The following is a 12,818-nucleotide window of genomic DNA, read 5'->3' on the forward strand; positions in this document are numbered from 1 at the left end:
CAGTGCACACAAAGTTGCAGTGATGGGAGATGATCTTCATTTATCAAGTTATTTCAAGATAACATGCTTCAGACAAGAACTGGAGAAAAGCTTAATTGCTGATTCAAACTGTGCTATCCAGCTTCAGCAACTACTGTAGATGATATGCAGTTTAATGAGAAGGGCTTTCTATGGCTCCTTCCTTTTTATCACGACCATCAGTAACTGCTAAACTACCCCAACTGTTAAACTTGCTAAATATCTCTGCTGATAGCTTCTACACTACTGTTTAGTAAACCTCCGTGTTGCCACATTGATACAGTAATAGCGCTTATTACCTCTTATTAGATGACTTTGGTGACTTTTCGCTGCTGGTGAGCTTCTCCAAGTGTCACCAGCCTAGGTCCCGGGACCCTTGCACCGTCTGCTGAGTACAGCTGCTGGGAGATGCCAGGCCGCTGATCAAGAATGGGGACCACAGCAGCACCGAACCCTTGCAGAGTTGGATTCTGAGGCAGAGACAGATGCAGGGACCTCTGGCTGCCAAGATGGTTTTAGCCACCCGGAGGGTGGAGAAGCTTTGGTTAGATACGCTGGATGTTGGGACCACCCACCAGAATTATTTGATGGCATTGTCTTATGGACATCCGGTGCTTTTATCAGTGATCTGCTGGTCTCTGATGTTTTTCTTTCTTTTGTTAATCATTGTGGAGACTCCGATGAAACCACAGATCCCTGATAGTATATGGAAATAGCCGTCATAGATGAGAAACTGAAAGAAACACAATAGAGAAAATATAATTACACAAAAGTAAAGTATGAGCAGGGAAATTATTATAGCAAGTAGTCTGGGGACTTATTTATTGCATACCTCCCACCTGTCCCACTTTTCTAGGACTGTCCTGCTGTCCCACTCACTGGTCACAGTTTCCGGCAGAAAGGGGGGAGATCACTGGGAGCACTCCAAGTCTCATCGCTGCTCTGCTGCATGTGCATCTGTTCACAGTGCAGTGAGAGCCTGGGGGCAGCACAGCATCTTCGGGAGTTCTGGGCATACCAGTAGTGTAATGAAAATGGGGCAATGTCACGAGGTCACACACCTAATAGTTTGCACATATTTATTGGTAACAGTGTGATGGTGGCCAGGGTGTCCTTACCTGACTGTGGATATCTTGCTTGATACCAATCATTACTATATTCACAATCGCCAGCAGCAGCAGGGATGCAATATTGTTTATCCCAGATACTAAAGCGAATCTTTCCTTTCTCACACTCTCAGCAATATTCAGCCTAGGATTAGAGTGGGACATGCATCAGTTATATAACACAGAACAAGACATGGTGATACTGTGGTACTGTAAGTCATAGGTGTGACCAGACATATATCATTGTGTTACACAGGGCCAGAACAGGGCTCCTGGAGAGGAGTTTTCTAAAATCAGTTAGTATGGTGTACGGTAGATTATTAAATCAGATGTCTGATTAGATGCTGTGATTGTTACTAAAGATTTGTACGTTTCAATAGTGTTTATACATAACCCTCATTGGTACTAGAACTATAATCAGCATTGCTCTGATGGGTAAGTGGTACTGGGCCTGAGTCAGAGATATACACTAATGCCACAATGACTGCGGATTGCTCTGATGGGTAAGTGTTATTGGGCCTAAATTAGAGATGTACACTAATGCCACAGTGACTGCGCATTGCTCTGATGGGTAAGTGGTACTAGGCCTAAGTTAGAGATATACACTAATGCCACAGTAGCTGTGGATTTGTACACAGAGGCTGTGCTAATGTATGCAAATGCCACAGCTGCCAGGATTTGTAATGAGACGTCACATCTGCAGCCTCACAGATCCAAACAACTGCGTACAAAGACGCAGCTTGGATGCAGATCAGTTTGTTATCTGACTTCTGAGTACCCCTATGGTCATGCAGAAAGGGTGCATTTTTTTCTGCATACAGGATCTTAGTCACAGACAGAGACATGCCCCAAAAATGATCAGGTCACATCTGCATTTCAGGCGTCACCTTCCGATTGTTGCCCTTCCTGTCAATCACTTTGTGAATAAATCCTGACTGCGAGCAACATCAGTAATGACACGTGATGCATGTTCATTGCTCTAACTGCGCAAACAGCGGCATTGCATCTATCTCTGAGTCAGGGCCATTGTACACAGCACATTGAGGCCTAGAATGATAAACGATTAAAGAACTGGGAATAATAATCACGTTGCTTGTTTTACATGCAAAGGAAACTAGATAATTAGTCAGTGACTGTTAGAGCTATACATGGTAGTAATATGACACTCATAGGCATCTCAGTAGTAGTGGTACAGAGTGTATACTTACATTATTATTGTGGTAAGTATCTTATAGATGGTCTTACATACAATGTGGCCAGCATAGCCCACCCAGATATTGTTAATGTAGGTCATGGTGAATATGGCAGCACTGTCCACTGCACAGAGGACACACAGAGCCAGCTCTCCCCAGAAGCTCCAGTCTGTCGTCATGCAGTACATCACGGAGAATGCAAATATACCTGAAGGGAACAAAAAGGTGCAGAGTAGCTATCAGGTGTCATCATGTATTTTACTGACCTGATATGACCAGAGGAACTTAAAATGAATGTTATCACCCGTTTTTGATACATAAGGGAAATAAAATTTTAAGAATGTATAACATGTTCATTGAACAGGGCTCAGTACTCTATAAAACATGTATTTGGCATAGCACATAGGCAAGTGCTGGGGGTTCCCAGCTGCCACATTTGCAGAAGTATGTTAAATGATTTGATATAATATGCAGTTTCAGAGACAGTTCAAATCTGATGTTAATGCCCAGTGGTAGTATCTTCTCCTACCAAGTGTGCTGTGTGTGTGGATCTGAGTACTCAATCAGCCCAACAGACCAAAGAGAACAGAGAGCAGCTGCCAGCAAGGAGACAGGTGTCTTACCATAAGGTGGGAGACTGTGTGCTTAGAAAGCTCAGGGGATCATTCAGACCCGCTCGTGAGTGCAGGACGCTCGCAAGTGGGTCGATGTTTCCCCAATGCGCATGTGCACGACGGAGGGAGCTCCGTCGTGCGCAAGCGCGAGACCCGGACAGCGAAAGCCAAGCTGTCGCTCCGGGTCTCGCACCAAAGGGGGCGTGCTGTCGATGGTGACTGACAGCATGCCCCCTTTGGTGGGCGTGCCAGGGGCGTGGCTGCCAGACGGAGGCATTCCCATGGGAACGCCTACCGTCTGGGTCCGGCCCCACTGACATCACTAGTGATGTCAGTGGGAGTGATTTTGGCTCTGATAGAGCCAAAATCACTCCAGGGCTTGCGGTCACTGAGACCCTACCGCAGGGTCTCGTCGCAAGCCTGATGGTCATGATGGTCTTGACCATCGCGACCATCTTTTTTGGCCGCTCGCATATGCTGTGGGTGGTCACCCACAGCTATGCGAGCGGCCAGGAGGCCGCTCCATTTTTAGGTAGGAGGGCACTGATTCAGAGCGAGTGCTCTGGTCAGAGCGTCCGGCTCTGAATCAGGTCCTCAGTTCTGTCTCCTACTGGTTCTGTCATGTATGTATATTTATTATGGGATGTTTAAACTTTTCAGCTCAGGATGGTTAGTCCTTCTGTCACATCTAATGGCCTATGTTGATAGCTTGTCCTGTATATGCCTGAAGTATTACAAACAGTTTGTGTGAAGCAGACTATAGCTTATTGAGTGCTAACTATGTGACCTCTTCATGGACTAGTCACACACACCCTCAAGTCAAGCATTTGGAAATCTTGCATTTGCAGGTCTAATAAGTTTTTTTTATAACTCTGCCTAATACAGATAATTCATTAATAGAAATACTGTATAAAGGATATATGCTATATTTATTTGAGAGTCTGGACCAGAAGCAACATAGGGAATGGAATACACCCAGTCTGCTTCCTTTTTCAAAGATATTTTATCCATCAGTCTTTTGACATGAGAGTGAAGAATATGACTTATAGGGGCCTATTCATGATGTTAATTATCAGGGTGCGAACGGACACCAATAATTAACATTCTAACTCAGCACGGAATCCAGAGTAATTCATCATTGCTCCAAAGCGGTGACAGCTGAGCAGTGATGGTAGTGCCCATGTGTGACCTACAGGTCACGCATGTGCACAAGAGCCCCAACGTCCACTGGAAGGTGCTGGAAAGGGGCAGAGGTATCCGAAAGGATCCCTCTTCGCAACCCAGACCTCCTTCCTATAGGGAAGGAATGGCTTGCGATCCACACGCTGGAGCATTCGCCATCTGAAGATGGTGAATGCTTCCGCACTCAAGCTCCAAAAATATTGTATTTTCGGAGCTTGATTAATTCTGTCCTAGTGTATGGGGACAGCAAGCCATTTCACAAGAGGAAGGTAAGTAGGAGATATCTATTACATACCTAGCGCAGCTTCAGCAGCTTCCACGCCTCCATTAAGCATGTAGACACTGTCACAATGTGTTCCAAGCTATCCCAGAGCATTTGGGAAGAGCCAATCACTTGGTAGTATCCAGCTGTCACAAGTGCCCACAATGAGGACCAGGTAACGATGCTGCAGGAATAGCACTCGCGGAAGTCCAGCCACTGCTGCTTGAAGAACTTGGCCACCATCTTACAACAGCTGTGCACAGCATTCATGTGTCTGTGTTTGATGTGGTCATTTGTACATTCTGAACATGGCTGCTCCTTGCTGGGCATGGGCATGAAAATGGAGATGATGAAAGCCACTGATGCACTTTCCAAGGTAATAATGTTCAGGTAATAGTAGGAGAAATGACCAGGTGACACCAACAGCTGACCACACACACAGCACCTATGGTGTATCCCAGCAAGCTACACCCTCGGAAATAGATAAAGGCCTTCTCATATCGATCAGCAGCCACCACATTGTGTGCATATGAAAAGATGGCAATGTCACATGCAGTGACCATGGCTGAGGTAAATTGAAGATACTGCATGGCCCGGAGACTAGAAGCAAAGCACAGTAGGCTGTAGCTGATGACTTGGCACAGGCCCTAACACATGATGACTGGTTTGTATCGGCAGAGGTCAGTAAAGAGGAGCACTAGCAGCTGGAGAAGCAGCAAACTGTTTGTCCTTATTGGGGAGAGCTTATCCATGACCTGGGGAGAAAGAAGATAAATGATCAACAATCTGTTAGTGAAAACAGAGTTTGAGTATCAGTTGTCATATTTTCAAAGGCAAGTTAGGTATTAACACATTGTATGACCAGGAGACAAGGGCCCTCATTCAGACCCGGTCACAAGTGCTGAGCGCTCACAACCAGGTCGATGTTTAGGCCCGGCTCATGTGCAGCGGCAGCACTATGCGTGCGCAAGCCCCGGAGTGAGAGAGAAATTCTCTCGCTCCGGAGCACACTATAAAAGGGGCGGCTGTCGATGTTGATCAACAGCTCGCCCCGTTTTGTAGGCGTGGCGGGGGGAGGTTTCACAAATGGAGGCGTTCCTTAAGGTACGCCTGCCGTTTTGTGGGTGGCCACACTGACATCAGCAGTGATGTCAGTGGGGAGCTTCCTGCTCGATCAGAGCAGGAAGCTCCCTGGGGTTTGTGGTTGCCGAGACCCAACCTTAGGGTCTCGTCGCAAGCTCCGATGGTCGCGATGGTCTTGACCATCGCAACCATCAACCTGATTAGTCGCTAAAGCTGCGGGTGGTAACCCGCAGCTTAGCTAGCGACCAGGAGGCCGCACTTGAACAGTCAAGCGGCCGCCCTCATTCAGAGCGAGTGCTCGCTTCTTGCGTCAACCTCTGAATGAGGGCGAAGATCCTTAGTAAACTTATATTTCCATTATTGGTTTATTACAGATATAGGGGGAGACTTAATAAAGCTTGGAGAGAGATAAAATTGGAGATAAATAGCACCAACCAATCCTCACTGTCACTTTACAGACTGTGTTTGAAAAATGACAGTTAGTAGCTGATTGGTTGGTGCTATTTATCTCCATTTTTATCTCTTTCCAAGCTTTATTAAATCTCCTCCATAGCATTTTCATAGGCAAAGTTCCACTTTTTTTATAATGCTGAGTTAGATGTACACCCATTTGTTTTGTGTTAACTATGCAAATTTATACTACACTAGTCCGCAATAAAGCGCACGCCTATATTCATATGCAGACTTGGTCACATCTTACACTTGAGCCTCCTTATGTTTGGAGTGGAAGAACAGGGTAAGGGAAAGTTAAATGCAGTCCATGTATAGAAAGAGCATATTCATGTTACTACGAATAAGGTAACCTTCACAGAGGTGCATATACACCAGTCAGTAGTGTTGAAGATGGAGAGTGCTATGCACAGACTCCATATTGCTCCTCCAAGGAGGCTTCATTCCCTGTACCAAGATGGCTGCAGAGGCTACTACTGCGGATACGCAATGACCTCTTGTTCACTGTGTTAGAGCTCCACAATGGGAGACACAAGTCTTCCACTTAGCTCTTTAAGACCTGAGAGATTACCTGCAATATTCACAGTTTCTAGTGATGCTGCACCACTACCCGGTACCTGGATACAATCACTGGCTGATTAGCTATATGAAACCCTGCTCCACTCAAGCACAGCTCCATCTAAACAGTGTGTATAACAGGTGTAGCTCATATAACATCAATATACCACTCCACTGGTTAAGTAACTGGGTTGTTCATTATTTCAAGGCCAGGGCCGAAACTAGGATATCTGTCACCTGGTGCAAGGCAGCAATTTTGCGCCCCCCTCCCTTCCCGAACCTGGATTTTGTCCTTGCTCCTCCATAAGGCAGTGCATTACTCAGACGTCCCTGGTATAGTGACTTACATTATTCCATACACCATAATGCCCATTACACATTATGCCACACACTGTAATGCCTATTAAAAAAGTGCCACTTACATATTTGCCCGACACCATTTTATGCCCCACAGTAATGCTTCTAAATACTTTAAAATTACCTGCTCGTTGCCATGGAGTTTCATGCTTGTTGCCAGGGGTTACATGCTCATTGCCAGGGGGTTTCATGCTTGTTGTCAGGGGATTTATGCTCATTGTCAGGGGGTTTCATGCTTGCTGTCAGGGGTTCCATGCTCGTTGCCATGGGGTTCCATGCTCGTTGCCATGGGTGTTTATGCTCAGCCAGGGGGGTTTATGCTCGTTGCCAGGGGGGTTTGAAGGGAGAAGATGCAGCTCTCAGCATCCTCTCCCTGCAGCGCCAGCGTTCCCGGCACTTCCGGGAACGCTGTGTGCATTGCGCTCTGCTAACAGACACTAGAGGTCCAGTAGGACCTCTAGCATCTGTCTCTTCCTTGGCGGCGGCCATTTTTTGATGGCCGTTTTCAGCAGAGTCCATGCGGACGGCTAGTCCGCATGGAATCTGCTGAAAACGGCCATCCAAAAATGGCCGCCGCCAACAAAGAGACAGACACTAGAGGTCCAGTAAGGACCTCTAGCATTAGTCTCCTCTTCGGCGGCGGCCATTTTCAGATGGCAGAGTCTTCTTTTTCACCCCCAGGCAATCCCCTCCCGGTGCACGTGCACCTCTAGCCCCCCCCTAGTTGCGGCCCTGTCAAGGCATGTGTATACAGTAACTCTGCTACATCATCCAGCCTATACACAAATATTTCCAACAAGTAGCTGCATCACTAGAGGTGATACACATTGATGATCAGGATGACAGGTCCCAGCACTACAAACTAGTTGCTTCTGATTGACTGATTGTGGATTTGCTATTATCCATACATGAGAATGATGATTATAATTGCTGTAGTATAGGTGTTTTTTTATTATTATTTAAATCAAATTTAAGAACAAATTATTTTTTTTTTCATTTCAGTCAAGTGTCAAAAAACCTTTCCTGTGCCTATGACTTTGTTGGGTGTAAATACCCCTGACATTGACCTGGCACATATGCTACTGGTGTTGAAAACTTTTCATTTTGACATATTATTAATATTATTATTGTTATTATTTAATTAAACTTTACATATAAAAATATTTTAGAGCTGGTTTCGAGACAATTGATTAATGACCCCCTAGCCAGACAGCTTCTCTGATGAGCATCTGTCTCTAAGAAGTTATAAGCCTGCACTTTCATTGTAATAACAGTAGTGACGAAAGTTTACACTGCCGGATTCTGTTCCAGCAGTGTTAAGGGGCCTATCCATTAGCAGAAAAATTTGAACGATGAACGATATATCGTTCAGTCGTTCAATTTATCTGTCATGGATAGGCCCTGAACGATGAAAGATGCGCACTCCCACAGCCGACAAATTGTTTTTTTTGTCTCTCCAACATATTGGTCAATTCGTCGTTTGCAAAAATCTGTCATGTACATGACAGATATCTGTCACCGCAGCCCCAGGAATTTTCAAGGGATAAATCTTTTGTCTTTCATCGTAGAGAAAGATCTGCTAATGGATAGGCCCCTTTACTTTATTTATATGTGCAACCAACTCCATGCTCTCATCCAAAGAAGACCCAAGTGTATTTGTACAGTGCCAGAGATGACAGTAACACAGTTCTTTCCTTGTATTTTATCTGCAATTTACCAATTGACCAATTATGATTGCAGCCATATATAATGCATGATTTCTTAGTTTGATCCTGTCTATGGTACGTTTTACTAAGTGATTTCATACAACTCACCCATAGGGGTAAATTTACTAAGGTGGGAGTTCTATTAAGAAGTGATGTTGCCCATAGCAAGTAGAATCTGATTGGTTGCTATGGGCAACATCACTTCTTTAATAGAACTCCCATCTTAGCAAATTTACCCCACAGAGTGTATTGCAATTTCACACAATTTATATATTACTGATATAAGTAAGAATTGTGTTGTCTTACCTCTTCCATGGTGAACTGTTTGTCAGGCCCAGTCATATATGATGTGTAAAAGGGATCTGCAGGTCTCAGGTGGAAGAAGAAACCATACAGACATAATAAGAACACTGGATGCTCCTGAAACATGTTCTTAAAAGGAATTCTTAAATTCATAGCTATTTAATAGCAAACAGAATTTGTGGAACTTGTGTTAAAGTCTCTTCTGAAAGATAAACACAATGGTTGTCAGGTAAATTAAACCAGTAAAATATAATGTGAGCTGCTATAACTTATTCATGTTCTTGGCTTTTTACCTACATTTCATATATACAAGTATTTTCAATCCATTCCATAGTGGGCATAAAACAAGCATTTCTAGCATAAATTGGCAATAATTTATTATCATTTCTCTAGTTTAACAAACTTCAAAAATTAACTTTTTAATTAAAGAAAATATTTTACTAAACATTCTAAACAGAAATGTTTATCACCAAATCTGCCTTTACATTTACATACTAAACAATTTTCCTAATATACATAATATACCTGTGGCACCCCACCAACACCCTGTGTTCCTACCCACACTGATGTGCCTCTATGAAAATGTTAAATATTAATGTGACTCCTGCCATTGTCTAATATAGGGCATGATTTAACTGGTTTCAATAAGGTTCAAGGACTATTTGCACTGCCCCCTCAGTGGTGGTGGACGTCAGGGGACCAGTGAATACTGTAGCAGGCTCAAGGATTTGAAGTAGAGAAAAATGGCAGTTGGTGTGTGCAGTTGGTGAGGTAGCTGGACAGGAGAAGGGGCTGCGCTGCCTTGATGCTTACCTGAGGGCTGCGGCTATACTCCAGGACAAGCAGCGGAGGTCTCTGAGGCGAGGAACATCCGATGGGACCAAGTTGTGTCATCCAGGGAGGTTCCTGAGAACAATCAGCATAAGAGGGGTGTGTCGGATGACCCCTAAGGGAGTGCCTCAAGCAGAGCTGCGGAAATATAGAGAGACTGAGCTTGTAAAGGAGCCGGAGGTTGAGAGCTGATACTGGAGGGGTAAGAAGCTGCTGCAACCTCCCAAATAGACACTCAGTGACATTAGCGCTTATTAACTGGAGGCCTACAGTTGTCCACCATTACATATGTACAGCAGTCCCTTCAGAGATCAGCGTGGGGTTTATAGACTGCATCATAATAGTAAAATTAACCCCCTGATACCGCATATTGGAGGTTAGGTACAACAGTTACCAGCAGTGTTACCAACACCATCGCAGCAGGATCATTTACAGAGGATTACAGTGTTGCATTAAATACAGACAAGTACTGTAGCTGGAGCAGTTTAAGAACTGTTCTTCATATCCCGGGCAACGAAGGGTGCACCCTATTAACTATTTCAGTGCTGAACTAGCATTGTATGAGACATGTCAAGTGCAGTAGTGTGAGGAAAACATTTTCCTAAAAAGGTGTATAGAAAACTTTGCAATTGTATTCTTGATGTAACCTGGTCCGTTTATCATACTCACATGAGGTTTTTGTATATATTTTAGAGATGTTAGGGGAATTGCAAAATTAGTCATTTGTTAATTGCCACTAGAGTATACTTACCCATTTATAGTTTGCAGGTTCGAAGTCCAGAGTTCGCTAGTGATCTGCAGGTTTCTGAAAAATAAAATAAACATAAGAAAGGATTCACTATTGCCATCTTTATTGTTATACTATGTTGTCTGATTATATTGTGAATAAACTCATAGTTTAGGGTATCACATACCTAGAAGTTATTGTGAAGTAAACACTAAGAAATTAATACATCTTTCTTAATGTTTACTTAATCCACATAAAGTAAATATTCACTTCTTATAGATGTGGGATGTTTTTAATGAACTTCCCTCTATGATCAAGTCCTATTAAAGGTTAGGAGACAACCGAAACACATTAGAAAGAATTAGGGATGAGCGGGTTCGGATTTACTCGGTTCTTATCGCCACTTTACCGCAAGTTCGGAATAGTTTGGATTTATTTTATTGGCTATCCAATACATGTGATAGCCAATAGCCAATAAAATGCAGTTTTGAGAAACAAGTAAATCCGAGTAAATCCGAACCCGCTCATCCCTAGAAAGAATACATGTAATTACAGTACTGTATGTTAAACTAATATAGATTAAGATAATCACATGTAATCTAATACCATAATATAGAGAATAGCAACTCTTTTATTAGCACTATTATATATTATATTTATTATAATTTATGGGTTTCACAATTAAGAATACAATTTGCAGACGAATTTTGAAGCTGCCCATCTTCTCTACATACAGTATATTCTATATATGTAACAGAATCATTTTTTTTAGCTTTTACAATGTCCATGTGGACTTGGGGCCTGATTCAGAGCCACTCGTAAGCGGCAGCTCGTTCGCTCTGAGCGATGTTTGCCCAACTGCGCATGCGTACGGATCGTTATACGCATGCGCGAACCAGTCAGTGCGGCCAAAATTCATGTGCTTGCAAAATAGCGAATGCCTGCTATTTTGAGTGACAGAATGAGGCGTATGTGGGTGGTAACAGGGGAAGGTGCTTGAAAACGGGGAGTGGAGATCCGATCGCAGGCGTGCTTAAAGGTCAAAACGGGCATTTTAAGGGAGAGCATAATTAATCCAGCAGCGTCATTGACCACGTCACTTGGTTTTTTTTAGCTTAGAACTGCTCGCAAAATAGTGGTTGAAAAAACCAACCACTAGAATAGTGAGCAGTTCAGACGCTGTTCGATGTACTCAATTAAGCTAATAAATAGCGGACATGACGTATGGTGCGAGCGGCCAGGGGTCGTATTTTTCAAATTTACGTTCGCATGTTTTGCTCGCTCGTTCAGACTTAGAGGCGTGAACAGACCGCAAAGTGCGAACGGTTCATTTGAATAGCCACCCCTTTTTAGAAAACGAATGACCGCAAATAGCGAGTGGCTCTGAATCAGGCCCTTGGTTATATAGGTCAAAAAAGTGATAAAATAAAACTTAGACTGACTAAACATAAGAGCAAATTAAGATCTGAAACTGCTGAAATATGTTTAAGGGTCATTTTTATATTATAAGGGTGAAAAGCCCCAAAAAGTTAAATATAAATAATTAAAACATGAATGGTGATGATGACTGGCATGTAAAATAATGAAAAACAAATAAAAAATAAAGTAACCCTATCCACCACCTCCACAATCACCAAATTGATCCCAGCACCAGTGCTTGTGGCCTGGTAGGCTAACAGCTAGTAACATTATTTAGGTTAAGATAAACTTACCTGAGACTATAAGATGTCAAATATATGGAAAGAGTTATAGCGATAAGAAACAATCTATAGAATATAGATACAACTCGCACTCAACTAATAACTCAGTGTCCTATGCCAGGCAGTGACTTTTATTAGCTTAGTGACATCACAAAAGCTCTCTGTCACAGTCATCCTCACATTGCCTGCATTCCACCAATGAATGTAAAGGATTTACATACTTTATTAGAAATGTTTATTTACTTTGAGAAGATGTGATACAAAATAGTGGGTGCATCTCACCAGCACACTGATGTAGTCATTACTAAATCTTCTCCATATTGTGAAAGAGAGAAGCAAACGGCAAAGCAGGGCTGGGAGATAGAGGGGTCTATTTACTAAGCTGTGCTAGGAGATAAAGTGAACGGTGATAAGTTAACAGCCAATCAGCTCTTAACTGTCATTTTTAAACATAGCCTGTGAGATGGCAGTTAAGAGCTGATTGGCTAGTACCTTATCACCATTCACTTTATCTCCTTACACAGCTTAGTAAATAGACCCAAGAGAGATGGGGGATGGGGATTGACAGGGAGAGAATAAAAGTGGGTGTAGGTGGGGCTGAAACTAGGATTTTTGTCACCTGGGGCAAGGCAGTAATTTGGCCCCCATCCCCCACTCCCCTGCCATAACTATATTATTATTAGCCTTTATTTCTATGGCGCCACAAGAGATACGCAGCACCTTACAAA

The 12,818-nt window shown here is 43.2% G+C and overlaps 1 protein-coding gene across 1 annotated transcript; it reads right to left on the reverse strand.

Annotated features, from left to right (window-relative positions):
- Nucleotides 1–616: 616 nt before the first annotated feature.
- LOC148537654 (thiamine transporter 1-like) lies at nt 617–4,448 on the reverse strand. The gene is made up of 4 exons (XM_088460502.1): nt 4,409–4,448; nt 2,333–2,525; nt 1,137–1,269; nt 617–751 (listed from the first exon to the last, which is right to left on the reverse strand). The coding sequence occupies exons 1-4, from the start codon at nt 4,446–4,448 to the stop codon at nt 617–619; spliced, it is 501 nt and encodes a 166-aa protein (XP_088316628.1).
- Between the last annotated feature and the right edge of the window lie 8,370 nt (nt 4,449–12,818).

This window comes from Taudactylus pleione, unplaced genomic scaffold, assembly GCF_031769625.1.
Source record: "Taudactylus pleione unplaced genomic scaffold, aTauple2 ptg000046l, whole genome shotgun sequence".
NCBI lineage: Eukaryota > Metazoa > Chordata > Amphibia > Anura > Myobatrachidae > Taudactylus > Taudactylus pleione.

Excerpts from the sequence above, each read along its gene's own strand:
- LOC148537654 (XM_088460502.1), bottom strand. The coding sequence starts at position 4,448 with ATGCTTAATGGAGGCGTGGAAGCTGCTGAAGCTGCGCTAG. Across the intron at positions 1,270-2,332 it reads ATACTTACCACAATAATAAT|GCTGAATATTGCTGAGAGTG; the intron begins GTAAGTATACAC and ends CTCTAATCCTAG. Across the intron at positions 752-1,136 it reads AGCAAGATATCCACAGTCAG|TTTCTCATCTATGACGGCTA; the intron begins GTAAGGACACCC and ends TGTTTCTTTCAG.